At 45.6% G+C, this 25618-nt stretch overlaps 1 protein-coding gene across 1 annotated transcript in view; it reads right to left on the bottom strand.

Annotated features, from left to right (window-relative positions):
* Positions 1 to 25618, bottom strand: part of LOC139567567 (alpha-1,6-mannosylglycoprotein 6-beta-N-acetylglucosaminyltransferase B-like) — a 160159-nt gene that overhangs the window by 99495 nt on the left and 35046 nt on the right. Inside the window, exons 3-5 of the mRNA XM_071388921.1 lie at positions 9886 to 10036; positions 2847 to 2956; positions 37 to 113 (exon numbers count right to left, since the gene is read on the bottom strand). Of these exons, the coding sequence (XP_071245022.1) occupies positions 37 to 113; positions 2847 to 2956; positions 9886 to 10036 (338 nt within the window). The remainder of the gene's footprint in view (positions 1 to 36; positions 114 to 2846; positions 2957 to 9885; positions 10037 to 25618) is intronic.

Genomic DNA, 25618 nt, shown 5'->3' with positions numbered 1-25618 from the left:
CTTATACCCTAGCTAGATAGACGGAGAGAAACTCACATCGACCTTTCCAGGGCAGTCGGGGTAGCGGGGGTCTCTGGGTACCTCACATTGGCCCGATGAGCCGTCTCTCACTGCTGAAGAGAAGAGACACACACATCATAGTAACACTGTGGAGATATAGAACACACACATCATAGTTACACACTGTGGAGATATAGAACACACACATCATAGTTACACACTGTGGAGATATAGAACACACACATCATAGTTACACACTGTGGAGATATAGAACACACACATCATAGTTACACACTGTGGAGATATAGAACACACACATCATAGTTACACTGTGGAGATATAGAACACACACATCATAGTTACACTGTGGAGATATAGAACACACACATCATAGTTACACTGTGGAGATACAGAACACACACATCATAGTTACACTGTGGAGATATAGAACACACACATCATAGTTACACACTGTGGAGATATAGAACACACACATCATAGTTACACACTGTGGAGATATAGAACACACACATCATAGTTACACACTGTGGAGATATAGAACACACACATCATAGTTACACACTGTGGAGATACAGAACACACACATCATAGTTACACACTGTGGAGATATAGAACACACCCATCATAGTTACACTGTGGAGATATAGAACACACATCATATTCATACAGACTCTTTGAGCCTCATATCTATGCCTACATCACCTTGAATAGCAACAGAATACTTATTCTGTGAAGACAATAGACATCCTTAAAACAGACATTTAACAACATTTTCAGCAAACCATATGTACCATCAGTTCCCATGCAACATCAGGCCTGCTTTGGTGCACACTGTTCACCGTGGGGTACAGAAATACAACCCCTCGTCACTGCTGCCACCCCTCCCGGGCTAACGGTACAATGTGTATCCGCTCACTCACACTGCACTCACTGCATTAATTGGTCCATTGAGTTGGCTAACTGCCTCCCTGCAGCTGGGGGCCTACAGCCAGGAAGAGAGACTGGAGTTGAAACTCGAAGTTCCAGCAGTATGGATGGGAGAAGACGGGGAAGTTAGATTGATGAGGTTTCGGTCTTGGACTCAGGAAGGCGAGAGATCTCCTGCTTCCTCTCCCTCCCGCTCACTTCCACTCTCTCTATCTCCCCTACCTCTTTGTCTATCCCTCTCTCTATTTATATACACTCCTCTGGACCAAAACATTCTCTGACTGCTTCCATATGTCTAATGAAGGCTTTGTCTCTCTCTATCTCAGTCACTCCATCCCTCAAGCTTCTCTCCTCTCAAACACGCCACATATTTCCCAGCGACACATTTCAGCGCCTTCTAAATCAAATCAAATCAAATGTATTTGTATAGCCCTTCTTACATCAGCTGATATCTCAAAGGGCTGTACAGAAACCCAGCCTAAAACCCCAAACAGCAAGCAATGCAGGTGTAGAAGCACGGTGGCTAGGAAAAACTCCCCAGAAAGGCCAAAACCTAGGAAGAAACCTAGAGAGGAACCAGGCTATGAGGGGTGGCCAGTCCTCTTCTGGCTGTGCCGGGTGGAGATTATAACAGAACATGGCCAAGATGTTCAAATGTTCATAAATGACCAGCATGGTCAAATTATAATAATCACAGTAGTTGTTGAGGGTGCAGCAAGTCAGCACCTCAGGAGTAAATGTCAGTTGGCTTTTCATAGCCGATCATTAAGAGTATCTCTACCGCTCCTGCGGTCTCTAGAGAGTTGAAAACAGCAGGTCTGGGACAGGTAGCACGTCCGGTGAACAGGTCAGGGTTCCATAGCCGCAGGCAGAACAGCTCTATTTGATTACAACAATAATAACCATCGCAATTGCCACCATTAAATGTGCGGCGGACAAATTAGATTAAAAACTTGAGGCGTAAAAAAGCGGTGGCTGGGAGGGAGGCGCGAATTCCAACTTCCGAGCACATCGTCATGTGTGTCTCTCTCAGCCACGAGATGAATCACCGATGCGCTCGAGTCGAAACGCACAACAAAGTCCACCGAGTGTGGTTTGTATTAATCTGGGATTAATACAAGCGGTCGTGGTTCTGCCCTTACGTCTTCACCGTGAAAGCAAAGGGAGATAAAACTAATTACCTCTGATAACGACTTTGCTGTTGGTTGAGGAGAGGGAGAAGGAGGGAAGAAGAGTTGATTAAGGACTGTCGACTGAGTTCCCTTGATAAACGCCCGCGTGTGTGTCTTCCTGTGTGTACGTCTCCAGCGCAATCGGCATCATTTGTGCCAGTAGCGGAATTATTTCTGATTTGATTAAAAAAGGAGGAGATGGGCAGAAGAAGTCAACAGCGGCGGAGGGAAAGCAATAACATGGAGACGGGACTAAAGAAAGACTCTACGGCTGGCTGTGCTGTTGATCTGTTTTATGACACTAGATCTTACTTTTATTTCCCACACATCAATTCATTTCATACGCGAATCCCTTGTTCTGTTGCACTTTGAACGGCTGCTGTATTTTAGATCTGAGGTGTAAAAGTCTGACGTGTAACTGCCGTTTGGAATTGAGGTTCTGATTACCCGCCGAAGGATTACAGCGTTTAGTGTTTTCATAGAGTGGTGAAGAACCTTTTCACACCGCTTGAGCCAACCCGACCAGAGCCAAGCCAAGATGCACTGAGCTGGCCTAGTTAGCCGTCCACCATAGTTGCCACCATAGTTGTTGGAACCGCGCTGGACAAGGACATTGTTCATAGAAAGTAAGGTTTAGGCCCCAATGATGTGAATAAGGCATGGGCAGTTCCATATGTATTGCACAGCAATAACACGGTCTGTAATATTAGTGTTATGATATTGTACCTCTGCCGGCGGCCATGCTGTTCTGGAGGATCTGTTCCACTCTGACCGCCATGTTGGACACGTTCTGAGCTATAGCCTGGATCCTCTCTACCAGGCCTGCTGGCTGGAACCTGCGCACACACAGACCAAAAAGACACAATCATACAAAGTGAGAAACAGACTTTGGGCTGCTCTTTCATCCCATACTGTGTAGAGACAGAGAGAGAACAACATCAGTGTCACCTCAAACTTCTTACCGTACCATCTGACTGGATGACTTAACAACGCCGATAAAAGTTGAGCAGAATAAAGAGCTTGTGCTTATACATCTCTCTCTCTCTCTTTCTCGTTCTCTCTGTTGCTCTCTCGAGCTCTCTCTCTCTCTCTCCCTCCCTCTTTCTCTTTCCTACAGATGTAAGACAGTGTTAACAGGCTGCCGAAGGGGCTAATTGTGAGGCACTTGGTTGGAGCGTGAAATAGAAAAAGCCCCATACCGCCTGCTGTAACAGCCAATACAATTTCCTCTGCAGGATAAGACGGCTCCCTTGCATATTTAACACCAGTCCCCAGTTCAGATGAGACAGTAAAGGGAGAAGGGAGGGGCGGTTTGGGAAGGAGTTTTAGTGTACAGAGGTGCGCAATACCCACTAACTGTTTTGCCCAGTCAGCAGGCAGCATTAACCCCCACTAACAGATAATGATCAGAGAGAAGATCAGGGAGCGTGTGTGCTCTCTGTAAATGAGGTAGAGGATAGATTGCTGAGCTGCCTAATTGACTAACTGTCTGTCCACAGTGATGGGGAGTTAGCTACAGAAAGAGAACCGGTCTCAGGGGAGGAAATTAAACTCATTCTAGACTAGTGTTCTCAGGCTGTGGCTGGCTTAAAGTACAAGCTGTAGACAGCTGTAAAGGATACAAAAAGCTGAGACCTAATTTAGCGAATAATAGTGCTAATATGTTTTTGACTTTATTGTGTTTATCCTTGATAGTTTTTTAATATACATACTGTACGTATTGATGTTTCAACGTGGTGACATCATATATTTAATGTTTTATTTGATTTGATTTCACCTTTATTTAACTAGGAAAGTCAGTTAAGAACTAATTCTTATTTGCAATGACGGCCTACACCGGTCAAACCAGTACCAGTCAAAAGTTTGGACACACCTACTCATTCCAGGGTATTTCTTTATTTTTACTATTTTCTACATTGTAGAATAATAGTGAAGACATCATAACTCTGAAATAACACACACGGAATCATGTAGTAACCAAAAAAGTGTTAAACCAATCAAAACATATTTTATTCATTTTTTTTCTACCTAAAGGGGTCCTAAAATGAAAAATCAAACAGCTAAATGATCCATAGTATGACCATCTTAAAAACAATTTCATATGTCAGCTTAGCTGACCTCCCCCAACTATTTTTTGTTAGTGCATCTCAAGTCTGAAATGTCAAAGTTGAAATTACAAACTTTCGAAACCTTTTAAAACTCAAATACACAACACGTTTGCATTTGCTTTGCAGGAAAATTCTCAGCACATAAAAGAGGGATCAAATTAAGATCCTACATCTGCAGGGGCTTAGAAGACCGATTCAGTCAGGTGGAATATTCCTTATTCAGAAAGAAATAGAGGGCATAGACCAGCCATGATTCGTTATCTATGGGCAAAAGACAATTGCTGGAGCTTTGTGGCCCACCTTACTGGACGGACAGCTGTCTTTGTCTTGGACTAGAATAAATGGATTTCCTGAGGTGTCTCTAATAATTAAAGCCAGAAGCCCAGTTAGATTGGTGTCCAACAGTAAGACAGATGATTTGGAATCACTTTGTCTTGGAGAGTGGTTGTGGAGGGAGGAGAGTTGTTGGACAGTCTCATTGAAGGGGTTAGATGGTTCACCTGAGGTGGTTAAAGGCTGCTAGGCTGGGCACAGGACCAAAGCACGGAGCACAGCCCTCTGACGGAGCACACGAGGATTAATGGCGGTGCACAAAGGACACAGAGAGGAACACACAGACATGCACGCTCACACATACTGTACGCAGAGGAACGCGCACACATTTACAGTCGGCGACTGCCGCGGAAGGAACAAGCCACGTCTCTCTCTGCTCCAGTGGACTGTGATTCCCATTACATCACTCATCTCTACTTCTAATCTGCCTCTCCCTCTCCCTCTCCCTCTCCCTCTCCCTCTCCCTTCTTTTCTCTCACTATCATTACCTGTCGGATTCCCCTCTCTCTCTCTTTCTCTCTCTCTCCCCCTCTCTCTCTTTTTCTCTCTCCCTCCCTCTGAGTTCGCTCCGTCAAGTTATTCCTTTTCCGGGAACACCCAAGAAACACAAACCAAACGAACCCAAACAGGGGAAACGGAATTGAATGATTGAATCACCAAAACCTATTTCCTCACCCTACTCCATGTTGCTCTCTCTTTTTCTCCCTCTCATCTCTTGCTTGTCTGTTTAATAGTAAAGGAGGCGTCTGCCTCCGTTCAATCCAGAGGAATATGTTATTCTGAAGAGCGTGCCATCCCAGTACATCAAATATGTATACGCCTGTAATCTTTCATCATAATTATCGTTTAATGTATCTCTGTAACAATTTTGGCTTCCCTCCTCATAAGGTATGGGCCGAAGACGATGGGATATTTCTTGATTGCGTGATGTCACGTAATACAGGAGAACTCTCTCTGGTTATTTCTCTCTCCCGCCGTCTTTTGCCTCACAACAGTATTGCTCTTCTTTCTTATACTTAGCTTAGTTATTCGGAACTGAGCCATATCTCTCTCTCTCTCTCTCTCTCTCTCTCTCTCTCTCTCTCTCTCTCTCTCTCATATATGTCTGTTAGCACAGTCCCATAGTGACAGATTCATAGGGTGGTGTAGTTCATGTGTTTTAGAGTGCACATCACCATGTCACAGAGGTCTAAGCCTTAGGGGCCATAGGGACACCTTGCCTGGGGCCACTCAGGGGATCTGGTCCAATGACAGTTCAGCTCTTTAGGTCACCATGACAACTCAACAGGGATATTACAAAGCAGAGTAACTGTACTCACACTACCTCCAGTAATTAAAGATGCATTGACCATACAGTAGATGGAAATGCATTATTGATTAACTGACTGATTCATTTGGCCATTAAAAAATAAACATGACGAGATATATATATATTACAGTACCTGTGAAAAGGTTGGACACACCAACTCACTCAAAGGTTTTTCTTTATTTTTCTCTATTTTCTACATTGTAGAATAATAGTGAAGGCATCAAAACGATGAAATAACACATATGGAATCATGTAGTAACCAAAAACGTGTTAATGAAATCAAAATATATTTTAGATTCTTTCATAGTTTTGATGTCTTCACTGTGCCCAGGAGGAGTGAATATCCTGGACCTGGGAGGAAGTCTTGGCAAGATACGAAAGCCTGCCAGGGAAACAGACGACAGGAGAGAAGGGAGGACAGCGACGACGTCGGGATTCGCGGCCAGGTAGAAAGCCCAAAAGACAGCCCAAGTCTTGGAACACGGGGTGGTCACACGGGGTGGTCGGCGGAGCTGAGGAATGAGCCAGAGACCGTCAGGGAGTCGAAGGAGGAACTCGACGAAAGATTACGGAGAGAGGTGGTGGCGATGAGAGTGCTGCAGAGCGGGCGTGCTGAGGAGCGTGACACCAGTCCGGTGTCATCTGCACCAGTTTCACGCATCTGGCGTCCAGTGCGCCTCCCCGGTCCGGTACGTCCTGTGTATCCTCCACGCACTCGCCCTGAAGTGTGTGTCACCGTTCCGGTACAAGTTGTGCCGGTTCTATGAACTAGGTCTCCAGTTCGCATACAGCCCAGTACGTCCTGTGCTAGCTCCCCGCACTCACCGCGCGGAGTGTGTCATCGTTCCGGCACCACCTGTGCCAGCTCTACGCACCAGGTCTCCAGTGCGCCTCCACAGCCCAGTACGTCCTGTGCCTCCTCCTCACACTCTCCCTGAAGTGCGTGTCCCCAGTCCGGTACGTCCTGTGCCTGCTCCTCGCACTCTCCCTCAAGTGCGCCTCCACAGCCCAGTACGTCCTGTGCCTGCTCCCCTCACTCGCCCTGAGGTGCGTGTCACCAGTCTGGTGCCACCTGTACCAGCCCCACGCGTCAGGCCTCCAGTGCACCTCCCCAGTCCAGTACGTCCTGTGCCTGCTCCTCGCGCTCGCCCTGAGGTGTGTGTGACCAGTCCGGTACCACTAGTGCCGGCCCCACGCACCAGGCTTCATGCGACGATCCCCAGTCCAGAGCTTCCGGCGACAGTTCCCAGTCCAGAGCTTCCGGTGACAGTTCCCAGTCCAGAGCTTCCGGCGACGTTTCACAGTCCGGAACCTCCAACGACGGTCCACAGTCGGAACCTCCAGCGACGGTCCACGGTCCAGAACCTCCTGAGACGGTCCACGGTCCGGAACATCCTGAGACGGTCCACGGTCCGGAAACTCCAGCTCCAGGGCAGGAGTCTTCTTCTGCGCCGATGCCCAGTCCGAGCACGGCGTCCAGTCCAGCTCCACGGCAGGAGCCTTCTTCTGCGCCGATGTCCAGTCCAGGCACGGCATCCAGTCCTGCTCCATACAGGAGACTTACTCTGCGCCGGTGCCCAGTCCAGGCACAGCGGTCAACTCAGCTCCATGGCCGGAGCCTTCTTCGGCGCCGGTGCCCAGTCCGGGTGCGGCGTACAACCCAGCTCCATGTCCGGGGCCCTCCTCTGCGCCGATGCCCAGTCCGGGCACGGCGTTCTACCCGGCTCCACGGCCGGACCCATGGTCTGGGCGGAGGCAAAGTCCCGCACCAGAGCCGCCACCGATGCTGGCGAATCCACGAGTGGAGTGGGTACTTCGCCCCGCACCGGAGCCGCCACCGATGCTAGACGCCCACCCGGAACCTCCCCTATAGAGTCAGGTTTTGCGGCCGGAGTCCGCACCTTTGAGGGGGGTACTGTCATGCCCTGACCATAGAAAGCCTATTTATTCTCTATTTTGCTAAGGTCGGGGTGTGACTAGGGTGGGTGATCTAGTGCAATTATTTCTATGTTGGCCTTGTATGGTTCCCAATCAGAGGCAGCTGTTTATCGTTGTCTCTGATTGGGGATCATATTTAGGCAGCCATTTCACCACTGTGTTTTGTGGGATCTTGTTTTTGTGTAGTTTTCTGGTAGCACTGCATTTGCTGCACGTTTCGTTTTGCTGTTTATTGTTTTTGTGAGTTTCATTTAATAAACATGTGGAACTCTACGTACGCTGCGCCTTGGTCCGTTTCTCCACACGACCGTGACACCTTTGTAGGTGTGTCCAGACTTTTGACTGGATTTCTTTTTTTTTTTACACATTTTACCACTTTTTTGGGGTAGGCTGTAACAGTTGTCTGTGGTGGTAGAAGGATCGGACCAGCGCAGCGTTGTAAGTGTTCAATAAAAATCCAAAACTGAACACAGGAACAAAAACAATAAACGATGATCAAACGAAACAGTACCGTGTGGCGACAAACACTGACACGGAAACAAACACCCACAAACCAAAAGTGAAACCCAGGCTACCTAAGTATGATTCTCAATCAGGGACAACGATTGACAGCTGCCTCTGATTGAGAATCATACCAGGCCGAACACAAAACCGCAACATAGAAAAACACACATAGACTGCCCACCCCAACTCACGCCCTGACCATACTAAATAAAGACAAAACAAAGGAAATAAAGGTCAGAACGTGACATAGGCACAAAACTACCTTCATACTTCCATTTGTTTTTTAAAACTGTTACCGGTTACCTTCAGAAGAGTGCTGTGACACTTTAGGGTTCGTAGAGCAAAACGGAGAACACCATCGTGTTTGTCAGAATCTCCCCTTTCCTATTAGTTTGTAGCCCAAACGGTTCGGAAGCTTCCAAACAGAAGTTGGCACATCGATGGTACCAACTTTAGACAGGTCTCCTGACACTTGTGGGGGTCAAAGGTTAAACCGTTCGTTAAGCCGTAGGTTAAACCGTTCGATCACTGTAGACGTTCACCATGAGACAAACACCGCTCTAGCTCTGCCTCCTTTCACCGCAGATGCGGACGTAAGACACGGGCGGATGTGGTGGATTGAGACCCATCCAATGCAAAGAAACAGATATCTTTAGCTTAAAATGACTGATTTTGATGGGGATTTCTTTGTTATGTAACTTAGATTGACGCACTGGTGTGTCAATCGACTCCAGGGGGTTATTTATAATCCACATAACAAATTACATTTGTTGTTGCTGCAGGAATATTTTCCGGTTGTAGCAAACTGGCTCAAATTAGTATGTAGAGTGAAACAGTCTTTACGCAAGAGAGGAACATTACCAGATGTTCCAGACAATACATATCACACCTTCCGCTCCCATTTTCACATGCAGTGCTGAACTGAAGTGTTTGTCTGGTATTATTTAACGGGGCCTGATTCTGGTGGCTATAGACACAAGGGATTCTAGAGCCGGGGTCTGATCAAGCGGGAACGCTCTCGGCTCCTGGACCACGGCAGCTTTGGTTCAGCCCATTGTATGTGCCATTCCTACCCTTGGCCTTCCTAGCTGTCATTCCTCTTTCATTGTCTGTCCTGTCACTGTCCTTCCACAGATTTTAACCTGACCCTTAGAAGTCGGATGTGAAATGCAGTTAAAGGGATTGAATGGAGAGCACAGACAGTCAAATTGGATATTGGTGGAAAGAGGATCTGTGCTGGGAAGAAGGTAGTGACAAGTTCAGACAACCCTGTTTCCTTTATCAAATAGTAAAGCTGCTGAGATCAGGAAAGACTGCCTGGCAGCCAAAAGAGGAGAGAAAGAGACGGGTATGAAGAGAATAACAAGAGAGGAGGAAAAAGATGAGGAGGAAGAAAAGGAGGAAGAACTGACGAGGAAAACAAACAAGAGCATAGAGGAAGACGGGCAACAAGAGAGGAGGAAAGAGTGAGTGAGAAAAAGGGTAGACAAGGAAGGTAGATGCCTGTCCTAAGCCCACCACTCCATCCAGACCGTACCTGTTGATGGCCGAGCTGAGTTCATCCAGACCGTACCTGTTGATGGCCGAGCTGAGTTCATCCAGACGGTGGGTGTCGCTGGTGGTGCTGTTGTCCAGTTTGGAGAGGCTGTCCATCCTCTTCAGGATCACCTCCAGCATGTCACTGATCTTCCTAAGCACCCCACGAGACTCCACTCCCCCCATCACTACACAGCGAGAGGGAGAGAGAGAGAGAGAGTGAGAGGTAGTAAACAATCGATAAAAGCCCAATAACAAGAGAGCGCGGAACGCTTACTATTTAGCCGAGCCCAGTCTCCAATTCATATCCTTAAGTAAGCATCCTTCTCTTTCTGCCCTATAGCTTCCTGTGCTAGCAGCATACTTTGCCTGCCTAGCTCAGGCTAAAACATTAATTATTTCAACCACTGACTCCCAGACTTCCTACCACCTAGAGTATAATTTATAATGGTACACACTGCCGCAAAGGCCTGAGTTACGGAACTATGAAGTGGAACTAATCGTGTTGACATTCCCCGCACTCCGGGGGATGCAATTACGTGTAACCCCGGCTGTATTTATTTCACCCTAGTGAATCAGAGAGGTCGTAGGTGCAGACACTGTGTGTGTGTGTATATTTATGTGCGTGTGCGTGTGCGTGCGTGTGCGTGTGCGTGTGCGTGTGTGTGTGTGTGTGTGTGTGTAAGGCCAGGCTCTTTATCCTCTTGATGCTTTGATTGTTCCGCTTCTCTTTATAGGATCATGTGGTGGTGACTGGCTAGACAAACCAAGGTCATATACACAATCAATCTACTTAGACAACAGCTCTATATAAAACACAGCCAGACAACATATTGGGCCAGACTGACTGAAATAACATTGACAGGATTACAATGCAATGAATATTTTCTGAAGATGAATAAGATACCTTTCCGGCAAACCTTCACTGACACAATGTGCAATAACACATCTTGAGGTATTTAAAAGACCGCCCTGTCTTACCAGTCGGCGCCACGTGAAAAGCTAGCTATTCTCTGGCCCAAGTGGGGAAACTTCAGGTTGAGGAGTAAGTTTCACACATCCCCATGTGCTACACATCCACCATGCTCTAACTAACTGGACCATTGGAACTATATACACTGAACTAAAATATAAACGCAAGATGTAAAGTGTTGGTCCCATGTTTCATGAGCTGATGTAAAAAATCCCTGAAAAATTCCATGCGCACAAAAAGCTTATTTCTCTTCAATTTTGTGAACATATTTGTTTACATCGCTGTTAGTGATAATCCATCCACCTGACAGGTGTGGCATATCAAGAAGCTGATTAAACAGCATGATAATTACACAGGTGCAAATTGTGCTGGGCACAATAAAGGCCACTCTAAAATGTACAGTTTTGTCACACAACACAATGCCACAAGTTTTGAGATAGCATGTAATTGGCATGCTGACTGCAGGAATGTACACCAGAGCTGTTGCCAGAGAACTGAATGTTAATTTCTCTAACATAAGCTGCCTCCAGCATCGTTTTAGAGAATTTGGCAGTACGTCCAACCGGCCTCACAAACGCAGACCACGTGTAACCACGCCAGTCCAGGACCTCCACATCTGACTTCTTCACCTGGGGGACCGTTTCGGGGTGCACCCCTGCCCAGTCATGTGAAATCCATAGATTAGGCCTAATTTATTTATTTCAATTGACTGATTTCCTTATATGAATTTTAAAATCTTCGAAATTGTTACACGTTGCATTTATATTTTTGTTCAGAGCGTACAGTGAATTCAGACCCCTTCACTTTTTCCACATTTTGTTACATTAAAGCCTTATTGTAAAATGGATTAAATACAAATTTATACTCATCAATCTACACACAATATCCCATAATAACAAAAACAAAAACACTTTTTTGTCATTTTAGCAAATGTATACAAAAACAGAAATGCCTTATTTGCATAAGTATTCAGGCCATGAGACTCAAAATGTAGCTCAGGTGCATCCTGTTTCCATTGATCATCCTTGAGATGTTTCTACAGCTTGACTGGAGTCCACCTGTGCTGAATTCAATTGATTGGACATGATTTGAAAAGGCACAGACCTGTCTATATAAGGTCCCACAGTTGACAGTGCATGTCAGAGCAAAAACCAAGCCATGAGGAAGGAATTGTCCGTAGAGCTCCAAGACAGGATTGTGGCGAGGCACAGATCTGTGGAAGGGTACCAAAACATTTCTGCAGCATTGAAGGTCCCCAAGAACACAGTGGCCTCCATCATCCTCAAATGGAAGAAGTTTGGAACCACCAAGACTCTTCCTAGAGCTGGCCGTCCTGCCAAACTGAGCAATCAGGGGAGAAGGGCCTTGGTCAGGGAAGTGACCAAGATCCCGATGGTCACTCTGACACAGCGTCAGAGTTCCTCTGTGGAGATGGGAGAACCTTCTTGAAGGACAACCATCTCTGGAGCACTCCACCAATCAGGCCTTTATGGAAGAGTGGCCAGACGCAAGCCACTCCTCAGTAAAAGGCACATGACAGCCGGGCTTGGAGTTTGCCAAAAGGCACCTAAAGACTCTCAGACCATGAGAAACAAGATTCTCTGGTCTGAGGAAACCAAGATTGAACTCTTTGGCCTGAATGCCAAGCCTCACGTCTGGAGGAAACCTGGCACCATCCCTACGGTGAAGCATGGTGGTGGCAGCATCATGTTGTGGGGATGTTTTTCAGCAGCTGGGACTGGGAGACAAGTCAGGATCGAAGGAAAGATGAACAGAGCAAAGTACAGAGAGATCCTTGATGAAAATCTACTCCAGAGCGCTCAGGACCTCAGACTGGGGCGAAGGTTTACCTTCCAACAAGACAACGAACCTAAGCACACAGCCTAGACAATGCAGGAGTGGCTTCAGGACAAGCCTCTGAATGTCATTGAGTGGCCCAGCCAGAGCCTGGACTTGAGCCCGATCGAACATCTCTGGAGAGACCTGAAAATAGCTGTGCTCCCCATCCAACCTGACAGAGCTTGAAAGGATCTATAGAGACGAATGGGAGAAACTCCCAAAATACAGGTGTGCCAAGCTTGTAGAGTCATCCCCAAGAAAACTTGAGGCGTTGATCGCTACTAAGGGTGCTTCAACAAAGTACTGAGTAAAGGTTCTGAATACTTATGTTAATTTGATATTTTCGTTTTTGCTTTGTCATTATGGGGTATTGTGTGTAGATTGATGAGGGGGAAAAAATATTGAATACATTTTATATTAAGGCTGTAACGTAACAAAATGTGGAAAAAGTGAAGGAGTCTGAATACTTTCCGAATGCACTATACATTAAGAACACCTTCCTAATTTTTAGATGCACCCCCTTTTGCCCTCAGAACAGCCTCAATTTGTCAGGGCATGGACTCTACATGGACTCTATAACAAAGAGAATGAAACAAAACAGTCCTGTCTGGTACAGACACAAAGACAGAAAACAACTACCCACAAAACACAGGTGGGAAAAGGCTACCTAAGTATGGTTCTCAATCAGAGACAACGTGCCTCTGATTGAGAACCACACCCGGCCAAACACACAGAAATAAAAAACATAGAACACAAAACATAGAATGCCCACCCCAACTCGCGCCCTGACCAAACCAAAATAGAGACATGAAAAGGATCTCTAAGGTCAGGGCGTGACAACTGGATCATTCCCTTTAAGGCAGAGAGGTCACGGTATATTCTTCTCCATCATAATGTCAGTGGGTATGAGGTTTGATGGTAGTGATAATCATCTGGAGTGAGCTGCCTACCCCAAACAATACCAACCAACCAATTGGAAGAATAAAAGGAACACATAGCTCAAATACTGCCATGTTGCAGTGGTGGAAAAAGTACTCAATTGTCATATTTGAGTAAAAGTAAAGATACCTTCATAGGAAATGACTCAAGTAAAAGAGAAAGTGCCCCAGGAAAATACTACTTGAGTAAATGTCTTGAAGTATTTGGTTATAAATATACGCAAGTATCAAAAGTACATGGAATTGCTAAACTGTACTTAAGTTTCAAACGTAAATGGCACACCCTGACCATAGAGAGCCATTGTTTCTCTATGGTGAAGTGGGTCAGGGCGTGACTGAGGGTGATCTAGTTTATTTATTTCTTTGTGGTGTTCTAGTTTATTTTCTATGTTGGTGATTTGTATGATTCCCAATTAGAGGCAGCTGGTAATCGTTGTCTCTAATTGGGGATCATATTTAAGTAGCTGTTCTTCCCACCTGTGTTTATGGGATATTGTTTTGAGTTATTGCACGTAGCATCTCTGTAGTCACGGTTCGTTGTTAGTTTATTGTTTATTTGTTTTTGTCTTTGCTAAGTTTCACTTTCTAATAAATAATGTGGAACTCAATATCCGCTGCGCCTTGGTCCGACATTTATTCCAGCGAACGTGACAGTAAAAGTAAAAGTAAATTCCTTATATTTAACAAACCAGATTGCACAATTTTTTTAAATGATTTTGTTATTGATGGATAGATAGGGGCACACTCCAACACTCACACATAATTTACAAACAAAGCATTTGTGTTTAATGAGTCTAACAGATCAGCGGCAGTAGGGATGACCAGGGATGTTTTCTAGATAAGTGTGTGAATATGACCATTTTCCTGTCAAAATGTAACGAGTACTTTTGGGTGTCAGGGAAGGGAAAAGTACAATATTTTTTTAAAGAATGTAGTGAAGTTAAAGTAAAAGTTGCCAAAAATATAAATAGTCAAGTAAAGTACAGATACCAGAAAAAACTACTTAAGTAGTACTTTAAAGTAGTTTTACTTAAGTACTTCACACCACTGCCTTGTGGCATACAACTCTATGACTAAAAGTATCAGAGACCATTCCCTTTAAGACAGAGGTCACTGTATATTCTTGTCTGCTCTATCATCATGCCAGTGGGTATGAGGTGTGATTGTCATGGTAGTCACCTGGTGTGAGGCCTCTCCGCCATCACCCTCCAGTCCTATTGACTTGTCAGGTAATTACAGCAGATTAAGTCCTCTACAGGAGAGCTGTGAGAGAAGGTCACAATTTTTTCTTTCCATGGCAACCTATTATCTCTCTCTCTCACTTTTCTCCTCACCATCGCTCTCTCTTTCTCCCTCTCTTCATACTATCGCTCTCTCCTCTCCCTACTTTCTTTCTTTCTGCCTATTATCTCTCCCTCTCTCACTCCCTCTCTCCCCACCTCTTTTGAACTCTCACTACTCTCTTCTAGAATCTGTCTCATTGCCTCTGTCTCTTTCTCTACTCTCTTCTCTCTCCTCCTCCTCTCTCTACTTTTCTCTCTCTTTCTCCCCCCACGCAATCTGGTAGTTATCTCCCTCCACGGTGACAGATGAGGCCCCTGTGTGACAGTGAGTGACATAGTGTCCTTGGGGTCCTAACGCATCGCCGTGTCAACCCATCACCGTGTGGCGTGTTACCTTGACGACCGTCCTAGCTTTCATTGACTCCTGATGAGCCGTAATGATCGCGATGGTCATTTGGACACGGAAACGTCTTCCTGCGATCTTATTGGCACATGGAAACCCTCCATTTGATCTCATTGGCTGCTGTGTTAAAAGGGTCATTATAACAATGTAATGGAGGTAATTTAGGTTATTTTTATTAACAAAATGCCAATTAAAAAGGCATTTGTGATGCAGCCAGAAGCTTAGTTCAATGGTCTGGTCGTTAAATAGAAGATGACTGTTAATGGGTAGGCTACCAGTTAACAGTAGTATTAAGAGCAAACAACACACTGACCCTGGATCAGTTAGTAAAGTGGCGATTACAGGACAGCGGCAGCGGAAAATATTTTTTGTTCTGTATCTCAGATTGTTCTGTCAATTCTCACATAGAAACTTCATAGGGAGGAAGGATGTTTAACACGGTTTTTACATTTGTATCACAAACAATTTTCGAGAAAGTCATGATGAAATTGGTCATTTTAGGCCCTTTTTAGACCTATACAGTACATGCCTCCTGTGATCTGTGAACCGTACATGACACAGACGACATCATGGTGTCATTATACGCCTTGTAGTGTTCTCTCAAGTACGTATGTCTAGATTCTAAAATACACATTCCCACAATCATTTATTCAACATAAAAAATACGAATATCTCAAAACGAACCTTTTTGATTTAGCCTAGTTTTAGACATATTGTTCAAACATGTCAAATTTCCAGAGTGGGCTCTCTGGTACTTTTAATGATATGACCAATTTTATACATATATATTTAAATTATAGGCAAGTAACCAATCACAGCTTTAGGATTGGTCAGTCCGCACGTCAAATTTCCTTTTGAATCCATTTTCCCATTCATGGTGTTGATGGTGCTCATAAAATGGATCATACCTTTAGAATTAGCAGAGAGCCCACTATGGAAATTGTATGTTCTTGTAGAGGGTAGTGTTTTAAACAACATGTCTAATATTGAATAGATGAATATGACTGTTGTTTTTTTCAGAATCTAGACATGCTCCTTATGATAGAGCACACTATAAAAGAGCAGAACTACACCGTGATGTCGTCTGTATCATGTACGGTTCACAGATCACAGTGTCTTACAGGAGGCAGGTCGAAAAAGGGCCTAAAAAAGTCACTTTCATCATGATTTTCTCCCAAAATGTTTGCGATACAAAAAGTCAAAAACATTTCTAACATTCCTCCCAATGAAGTTTCTATGTGAGAATAGCCAGAACAATCTGAGTCATAGAAAATATATTTCGCTCGCGTGGAATCGCCCAAAGGCACAATGCGACCACGCAGGCCGCTGGTAATTACCTCACATATTAGAGGTCAAATCACTAACATGAACATGCCACTAGGCAGTCTGAATACATTAGCTCAACAGGCAACTATAGGTCATCGACATGCTGTAGGGTCAGTTACAGGTCAATCCACTGTACTTGCTGCATCCCCGGAGAGACATCAACAATCAGTCAATTCAGAGTCAGCTACAGGTCAGTCCACTCCACGTACTGTAGCTCTTAGAGCTAGCCTCATGTCAGTGTAGTTGTTATAGCTTGACAATCTTAGAATAAAAGATGCTATCTAGAACCATCAAGGGTTCTTCGGCTGTACCCATAGGAGAACCCTTTGAAGAAACCTATTCGGTTTCTGGTAGAAACCTTTTGTTTCTAGGTCGAAAGCTGCCCTTTTTTTCTAAGAGTGTATCCAGATTCAGCTACAAGCCAGTCTACTGAGCCCTAGGACCGTGCCTCAGGACTACCTGGCCTGATGACTCCTGGCTGTCCCTGTCCTCAGTCCACCTGGTCTTGCTGCTGATCCAGTTTCTGCTGTTTTGCCTGTGGCTATGGAACCCTGACCTGTTCACTGGACGTGGTACCTTGTCTTGGACCTGCTGTTTTCGTCCCTCTCTCTCCCTCTCCCTCCCTCTCTCTCCCTCCTTCTCTCTCTCTACCGCACCTGCTGTCTAGACCTCGGAATGCTAAGCTATGAAAAGCCAACTTACATTTACTGCTGTGGTGCTGACCTGTTGCACCCTATGGTGCTGACGTGTTGCACCCTCTACAACCACTGTTATTATTATTTGACCCTGCTGGTCATCTATGCACGTTTGAACATCTTGAAGACCGATCTGGCCTTAATGGCCATGTACTCTTTTAATCTCCACCCGGCACAGCCAAAAGAGGACTGGCCACCCCTCAGAGCCTGGGTCCTCTCTAGGTTTCTTCCTAGATTCCTGCCTTTCTTGGGAGTTGTTCCTAGCCACCGTGCTTCTACATCTGCATTGCTTGCTGTTGGGGGTTTTAGGCGGTGTTTCTGTATAAGCACTTTGTGACATCTGCTGATGTAAAAAGGGCTTTATAAATCCATTTGATTTGATACTCGCGGTATCTCTATTGAGCCAGCTACAGGCCAATCTACTTGTTATCGTCTACTTCCTATAGCTCTATTGAGCCAGTCAACCATAGCTTTGTCTCTGTGCTGATCCTCAGTGAACACAGTATTAGCATGAGCTCTCCCAGGGGGACCCTAGTGTTTCATACGGAGCGCTTCCTTGTTTGCGAGGGATATTGACATGCGCTGAAAGGTACCTGTAGAAAATCAGTGTCTTCGTCTTAGTGCCGCAACAAGAAAGAGGATGAACAAGGCTCTGAGAGCTTAACGGGGTTCAAGTACACCCGTCTGCCCTCCTTGAAGATCAAATAACAGAAGAGCGTTGGGCCAGTAAGCGAAAGGTCACTGGTTCAAATCCCCGAGCCGACTAGGTGAAAAATCTGCCGATGTGCCCTTGAGCAAGGCACTTAACCCTAATTGTTCCAGGGTCTCCTGTCAATAATGGCTGATCCCTGGCTCTGACCCCACTCTCTCAGGGGGAGTGGGATATGCAAAAATGTCATTTACAATTCACGTGTGAAAAATGACAAACATAAGCATCCACCTAATTATTATGTATATGAGTTAACATAGGATAGAAACAGTTGTTTATCCATAAAGAAAACAGTACTGTTACCACAGTCAATGTATGTCCTTTCTCTCCAGGAGAAGATGAATAAAACCAAGTGAAAAAGTACGAATAGCAACTATTTAAATTCTGTTTATATGAGGAGTCTAATTGACTGTGCACTGTGTGAATCAATACATTCTCGAACACATTCTTCAAAACGACTTCTTAATCGATTGTTGACCTCGTCTTATGAATAACCCTACATTCTTCTTAAACGTAAATCTGAGGTGAAAATAAATGTCAGATTCGGTGAAATCGATCAGATTTGAAGATTCAGTAGTGGGTGAGCTAACAGGACCGTCTGTTCCTTCTCTTGGCTGGTACTATGTCACAGTGTGTTGGGGTGCTCCAGTTAGCGTGGGGTGGCATGGCGTACATCACTGTAGCACCATTACTCTCCCCAGCTTCAACCACCATATTGCCCTGAATATTTAGTGTCACGACACATCGTATTTCACCCCAGGTCTGAGAGTGCGTGAGGCGTGAAAGGAATATTCCTGTTAGTGTCTCTAACAGGGCTACTAAACAGAGTGTGTGTGTGTGTGTGTGTGTGTGTGTGTGTGTGTGTGTGTGTGTGTGTGTGTGTGTGTGTGTGTGTGTGTGTGTGTGTGTGTGTGTGTGTGTGTGTGTGTGTGTGTGTGTGTGTGTGTGTGTGTGTGTTGCTCCAGGGAGTATTGACTAGCTCATACACCCCCCCCCCCCCCCCCCCCCTCAGTATGGGAGAGGCTAACTCTAAGCAGGAGAAAACTTTTGTCTGCTTTTATGTCGGTCACAACCTGTGTTTTAGACAGAATGCCAACTCTTTGTTTCTCTCAGCTAGAGTAGTTCACCTCTACAATACCTGCTAAGATACAGAGGGAGGACTGTGTTGACTTGCCCAGTAAGTAAACAGTGCGTCTGTCCATCAAGAGAGGAACACACACAGAGAAGTGAGGACTGTTAGTACCAGGGACCATGTCCTTCCATTAAGGGTGTGTTGTTGAACAGTGGCACTGGGTCGTTGTGCCCTGAGGGGGGGGTGTGTGTGTGTGTGTGTGTGTGTGTGTGTGTGTGTGTGTGTGTGTGTGTGTGTGTGTGTGTGTGTGTGTGTGTGTGTGTGTGTGTGTGTGTGTGTGTGTGTGTGTGTGTGTGTGTGTGTGTGTGTGTGTGTCAATAGCAGTAGGACTGTGATGTTGCGACTTGAGGGGTGTGTAGTAGGACTGTTCATCATGTTAGAGGGTTAAAAGGGACATCTTTCAGTGGGAGGCCAATCTGTGAAAGTTGAACACACACGCACACGCACACACACACACACACACACACACACACACACACACACACACACACACACACACACACACACACACACACACACACACACACACACACACACACACACCCAAACACCTCAGGGCACAACGACCCAGTGACACTGTTCAACAACACACCCTGAATGGAAGGACATGGTACCTGGTACTAACAGTCCTCACTTCTCTATGTGTGTTCCTCTCTTAATGGACAGACGCACTGTTTACTTCACACTAGCACCCCTCTCCACCCCTCTCCTCTCTACCCCTTTCCTCTCCTCCACTTCAGTGGGATGCTAAAAAGCACTCTCTCTCTGTTTCCCACTCTTTTCATGTTGTGTCAGAGCCAAAGGACCCTTCAGCACTCAGTGGGCTGTTAAATGCAGCATAATCTTTGTGCCGTGTTGTGAACACTGTGAAAAGCCTCTATGTGGAGGACAATGGAGGCATAGCCCGGTGGTGGTGGATTGTAAACCCTGAGCTGAAAATGCTGGTCATTTCAGTTGTGTTGTGCAGAATCGGTTGCCAGTGGGTCAGGTTGCGTTTTCTTGGACAGAATATAAACACCCATAGACCTTTAATATACACTAGCAAGCACAACAGAAACCCTGACTCTGTGTCCACATCATCCTATAACACATAATGTGCACCAGGAGTTGTTCATTGTGAAGTCCCTCTGTCTCCTCCGCTGGCATGAAAAAAGATACACAGTAAATAGAATATAGTGGAATATACTGTACTGTAGTTCCTCCTGTACTAGTTTGCTGTGTGTGTGTACAATCGTAGCCAGGCTCCCAATGCGACTCACTCAGCAGTGTCTCAGATCGAGGTGTGAGGTGTGCAGTTAGGGAGCAGGCAACAGGATGAGGTGTTAGTGAGATTGGCCACAGGCTGTTTGCATATTCATGGGGTGAAGTACATGTCAGGCTTGACTAGAGATGACATAGTTGACACTTACAGGGAGATGAACTGGAGCAGAGCAACACACATCCCTGAATGTACCACATGTATACGTTCTGACACAGACAGGCATATGGACAAATGCATTCACACTCATCATACACTCATGTACTCCCAGTAGGTAGGTTTGCCAGTGTGTGTGTGTGTGTGTGTGTGTGTGTGTGTGTGTGTGTGTGTGTGTGTGTGTGTGTGTGCGCGCGCGTGCGTGCGTGCGTGCGTGCGTGCGTGCGTGCGTGCGTGCGTGCGTGCGTGCGTGCGTGTGTGTGTGTGTGTGTGTGTGTCCAGCAAATCTTCACAGCTTGGTACATCTATTTTGCACGTATGGGATCCACCTCTCTCCCTCCCTTCCTCGCCACCTCTCCTCTCTCTCTCCCCTCCTTGCCACCTCTCCTCTCCCCTCCCTGTTCCTCTCTATAGAGTTGAGCCCTGGTAGTCTTTTTGCTAGAGTCTGTGCAGCAGAGTGAACACAATGTTATATATTATAACCTCCATGCTGTTTACAGCAAAGCACTGATCTAAGGTCAGTTTTGGATGTTCCAGCACTAACAGGTATTGAGGGCAGGATTTTCTGAGAATGCTCTGATCCTAGAAGTGTGCCTACCCGCTGGGCACAGACGTCAGTTCGACGTCTAGTGTTGATTTACATTTGGTTAAGTTTTCAACTAACGTGAATTCAATGTAAAATCAACATTTAAAAAAAAAAAAGTTGTCTGAAAAAAAGGCTGAATGCCCTTACGTCGATGACTTACGTCGATGACTTACGTCGATGACTTACGTCGATTACTTTTTGCAAATTCAATAGTTTCCCACGTTGATTCAACATCATCAGATATACTTTAAAGTGAATGTTAATGGAAACAATGTATATTGAACCAGTGTTTGACGAGTGGGTAAAGCCTGCGATCTCCTCTCCATCTCATCTCCATTTCCAAATTGGAATTCAATTAGATGTAATTAGATGCAGTTCAATTATCATAGCTATCATGGGGGATTTCTACTCATTAGTTGACGGAGTGAAAAAAAGGATTTGATTGCAAAATGTGGACAGGAAGCCAGCTTTCTCATGGGTTGCAGGTTTTCATGCTACACTGGATCAGGACAGTGGGGTATGTGGGCTTTGAGCCAATCCGAATAAGGTAAATAAGCATTGAATCAGGAAGTAGCAGTAATTGTAGAGGTGCACAAAACAATAAAGCACCGAGGCCCCATAAATAATGTCATAGTGTGGTAAAAGAGGAAGTCAATACACAGTATACTCTAAGAAAAAAAGGTGCTATCTAGAACCTTAAAGGATTCTTCGGCTACCTGGACCCAAAAAAGGTTTCACTTGGAACCAAAAGGGTTCTCCTAAGAGTGCAGTGCCGATGACATGAGAACAAGCAGTAATGCATGAAAATGTTCTCAAAGAACAAACCTAGCCTCGTTTGCCAGGCGTATAGCTGTGAGATATACAAAGGCTGAAGACACACAACTGTCAGTGTGAGACAAGTAAAACACCTTTCTCAGTTTCCCTCTTTCAGTTTCGCCCGAAGCGCCCATAACGTCCTGACGGTTTTCGTTTGGGGTTACTCACTGTTTGCGAGACAACATAGTATTCCAAACTCAAAGCTGCAGAGGGGGAAAGAGAAAGAGAGAGGGAGAGAAAGAGGGAGGGAGATAAGCGAGCTCTCAGTCTATTAGTGCAGACAACTTCTGTCACTTCTCCTTTGTGTCTGTCTCTCTTCCAAAGTGCACGCCAAAGAAGAAGGGATGAGAGGGAAAAAAACGACAGAGAGCGAGTGTATGTGTAGAGTACTAGCTGTATCTATCTGGCTCCACTACACAGCTGTAATTAAAGCTTCTCCACCCCTCCTCTTCCTCCCTCCCTCCCTCCTCCTCTCTTCATCCCCCCTTTCCCCCCACATCTTTAGCAAATCCTCTCAGAACCCATTCTTTGATTTTTGCTTCTCTGAAGTTGCGCTACTCAGTTCGGATCAGCACTCTCTCCCTCTCTCTCCTTTTCTCTCTCTCTGTTTTTCTCACACACACACGTACGTGCACGCGCACACACACTCCCTTCCTCTCTCTCTCTCTTTCATCCCATGTCTTTCACTAGCAGTAGGGTAATTTTTGCACCTTGTCTTGTATGCTGTTGTGCATGATGTCAGACTCTGAAACTGAGTGGAGCCTTGAAGCCCACTCCTCCTCACACAACAGCCAGTCAGCACTTGGGAAAACAGCCCAATTAGGGCCAGAAATGGGCACAGATAAAAACAATGTATGAATAGGGATCAAATTGCATAATAATATATGAAAGGGTAATGGGTTTGGCGTGCACTGGATGGATGTTAATGGAGAAGGGAAATAATAGGTACAGCAGGATCAGGAAGAGTATATATTTGATATTTTCATCTATTTTAAAGGACCGTGTTATACAAAAAGCAACCTGTTATTTGCATCTGCAGTCCCTGGGAAGGGTAATGTAGCAGTAGATGCATTGTGAGTGACATTCAATGTCAACATGACTTTCTATGCTGTCAATGACAAGGACGACCTAAAGCTAAAGCGCCAATCCCAGCCACACACTGTGTGAGCAGAATGACTAAGGCTGCTGTAAATCAAGCTAGGGCTGCAGCTATGGGAGCCTGGCACGAGGCGCAGCTACCTCTGTCAATGTCTTTACATTCAGACACACACACTGTCAGTGTCCCCTGTGGGCTGACAGTGTACTGTCCCCTGAAACATATCCTTGTGCATGTACTGGGAAAAGGCTTACGGCCTTACAATGTTAACCTGTAAATCCCACGGCAAGGTTAACATCTGAGTCCTTTAGCATATACTTATCCAGAGCAACTCACAGTAGTGAGTGCGTACATTTTCGTATTTGCTTGTACTGGTCCCCCATGAGAATCGAACCCACAACCTTGGCGTTGCAAGTGCCACACTCTTCCAGCTGAGCCATACAGGACCAACAGCACACACATGTACATCCTTACAATAAGTCCCCAATGCCGACAGTCAAATACGGCGCCTCCTCTTGTCTTAATGACTCCCTTATGTAAACATGTCTGTTCCTCAGCCTGCATTAGCTTTGCCCACTGCCATTTATTCACTGGGCTTCGTGGCTTTGTGGACAACTGAGACATAGGGCTTCAGGGGGCCACTTTCCACCACGAGGCAGGACCCTGGACGTCACTGTGTGTTAATGTGACAGGGCACCACGTTGCCCTGGGAGAGAGACAGGGGGAGAGTATTGGAGGAAAGTAGAGAGAGGGGATGGAGAGTGAGAGAGAGGGGATGGAGAGTGAGAGGGAGGGGATGGAGAGTGAGAGAGAGGGGATGGAGAGTGAGAGAGAGGGGATGGAGAGTGAGAGAGAGGGGATGGAGAGTGAGAGAGAGGGGATGGAGAGTGCGAGAGAGGATAGAAAGTGAGAGAGGGGATGGAGAGTGAGACTCTGACTGGGGGTTTACCCTACCTTGAGAGAGCAGTTGGAGAGATGGAGAGATAAAGGGAGAAAGTAAGAGAGACAAAATAGAGATGGGGAAGTAGTACTCATAAAACACTGTGACATTTGATGGTAACGCGCCCTGTTGGCCCTCATCCCCGCCTCGGCTAAAACCAGCTAAAACCACCGTTGGGCTATAGTACGAAATCACATGGTACAACTGGACAAATTATGACAAAAGATAATGTTGTTCATTTGTTTTTTAACCTTGCATGGAGGGTCAGGGTTTTTCCTATCCTGCTCAGATCATTTCTTTTTCATAAGCTTAAAGTTGATTAAACTTGTCATCTGATTTTCATATAGGTTATTGATATTGCTGAGAGAGAGAGAGAGAGAGAGAGAGAGAGAGAGAGAGAGAGAGAGAGAGAGAGAGAGAGAGAGAGAGAGAGAGAGAGAGAGAGAGAGAGAGAGAGAGAGAGAGAGAGAGAGAGAGAGAGAGAGAGAGAGAGAGAGAGAGAGAGAGAGAGAGAGAGAGAGAGAGAGACCATTTTTTCTGACTGGATATTTTGCGCTGCTTTGGTGGAATTATCTGCTCTGTCTAGACTACATTCCTCTCTTGCTTTCTGTATAAACATATTTATTGAAATAGGCTTTAGCAAACAGGAATTGGAAGATTGCTCGGATTGTCACCCGAGAGATGGAGAGCTTACTGCTAATGACACTGTGGGCTGTGAAATAGAAAACAAAAACATAATCTCATCTCGCTTTGGAGAGAAAAACCAGTCGAGAAAGAGGCTTGGAGAGTGGAGAATAGCTACTCAACCAGACATCTCGTCTCTCAATGCTCTCTCTCTCTTTCTCCCTTCTCTATTTCTTTCTCCTCTCTCTTTTTCCTTCTCCTCTGTTTTCCCTCCTGCTCTCTCTGCCTTCCCTCTCTCTCTCCCCATCTCCATCTCTCACCCTTTCTCGCTCTCTTTCTGTTCTCTCTACCTTTCTTATCTAATATCTTCCTCTCACTCACTCAGCCCTCAGCAGATATATTAGCAGCTGCCCGCTCCCAGTCTGCATTAAAAGGCAGAGCCAGGTGCATGATGGTTGATGGCCCACTTCATTGGCCTGGCACCATTCATTCATCCTGTTATTTACTCCTGACATACAGGTAATGAAGCGAGCAACTGGTGAAACAGCAGCGGGGACACATGGGGCAAAATACATACGCTGAGCCAAAATGGACGCCTGGTGTGGTGAAACTGCAGGAGATCAGGGTGAAACACCAGGTGGTGGTGAGGGGCTATATTAATGAGTTGAGCCAAAATGTTCACCGAAATTGGTGAAACCGCAAGGGGTCACGGTGGATAAATAAACGTGATGAGCCAAAATGGACTCCTGAACTGGTGAAAATGCAGGGAGTTGGACATTCATACTTATTCATATACGACCGTACTGTGTGCTAGCTGACTGCCAACCAGATTGCTACCGGGTGAAGTGGAGATCTTTGCTGAGCTAGAACCGAGAAGTACAATTCCCGAGCCACCAAACTACTCCGCCTTTGCTATAACCTCAAAAATATTAAAGTAGTTGATGTTTTGTTCCTAGCAGGAAGTCACAGCGGGAAGCAGGAGGCACTGTTGAAAAA

The sequence above is a fragment of the Salvelinus alpinus genome, chromosome 2, assembly GCF_045679555.1.
Source record: "Salvelinus alpinus chromosome 2, SLU_Salpinus.1, whole genome shotgun sequence".
NCBI lineage: Eukaryota > Metazoa > Chordata > Actinopteri > Salmoniformes > Salmonidae > Salvelinus > Salvelinus alpinus.
The sequence above is the reverse complement of the archived record's forward strand: the minus strand, read 5'-3'. Positions and strand labels throughout refer to the sequence as shown.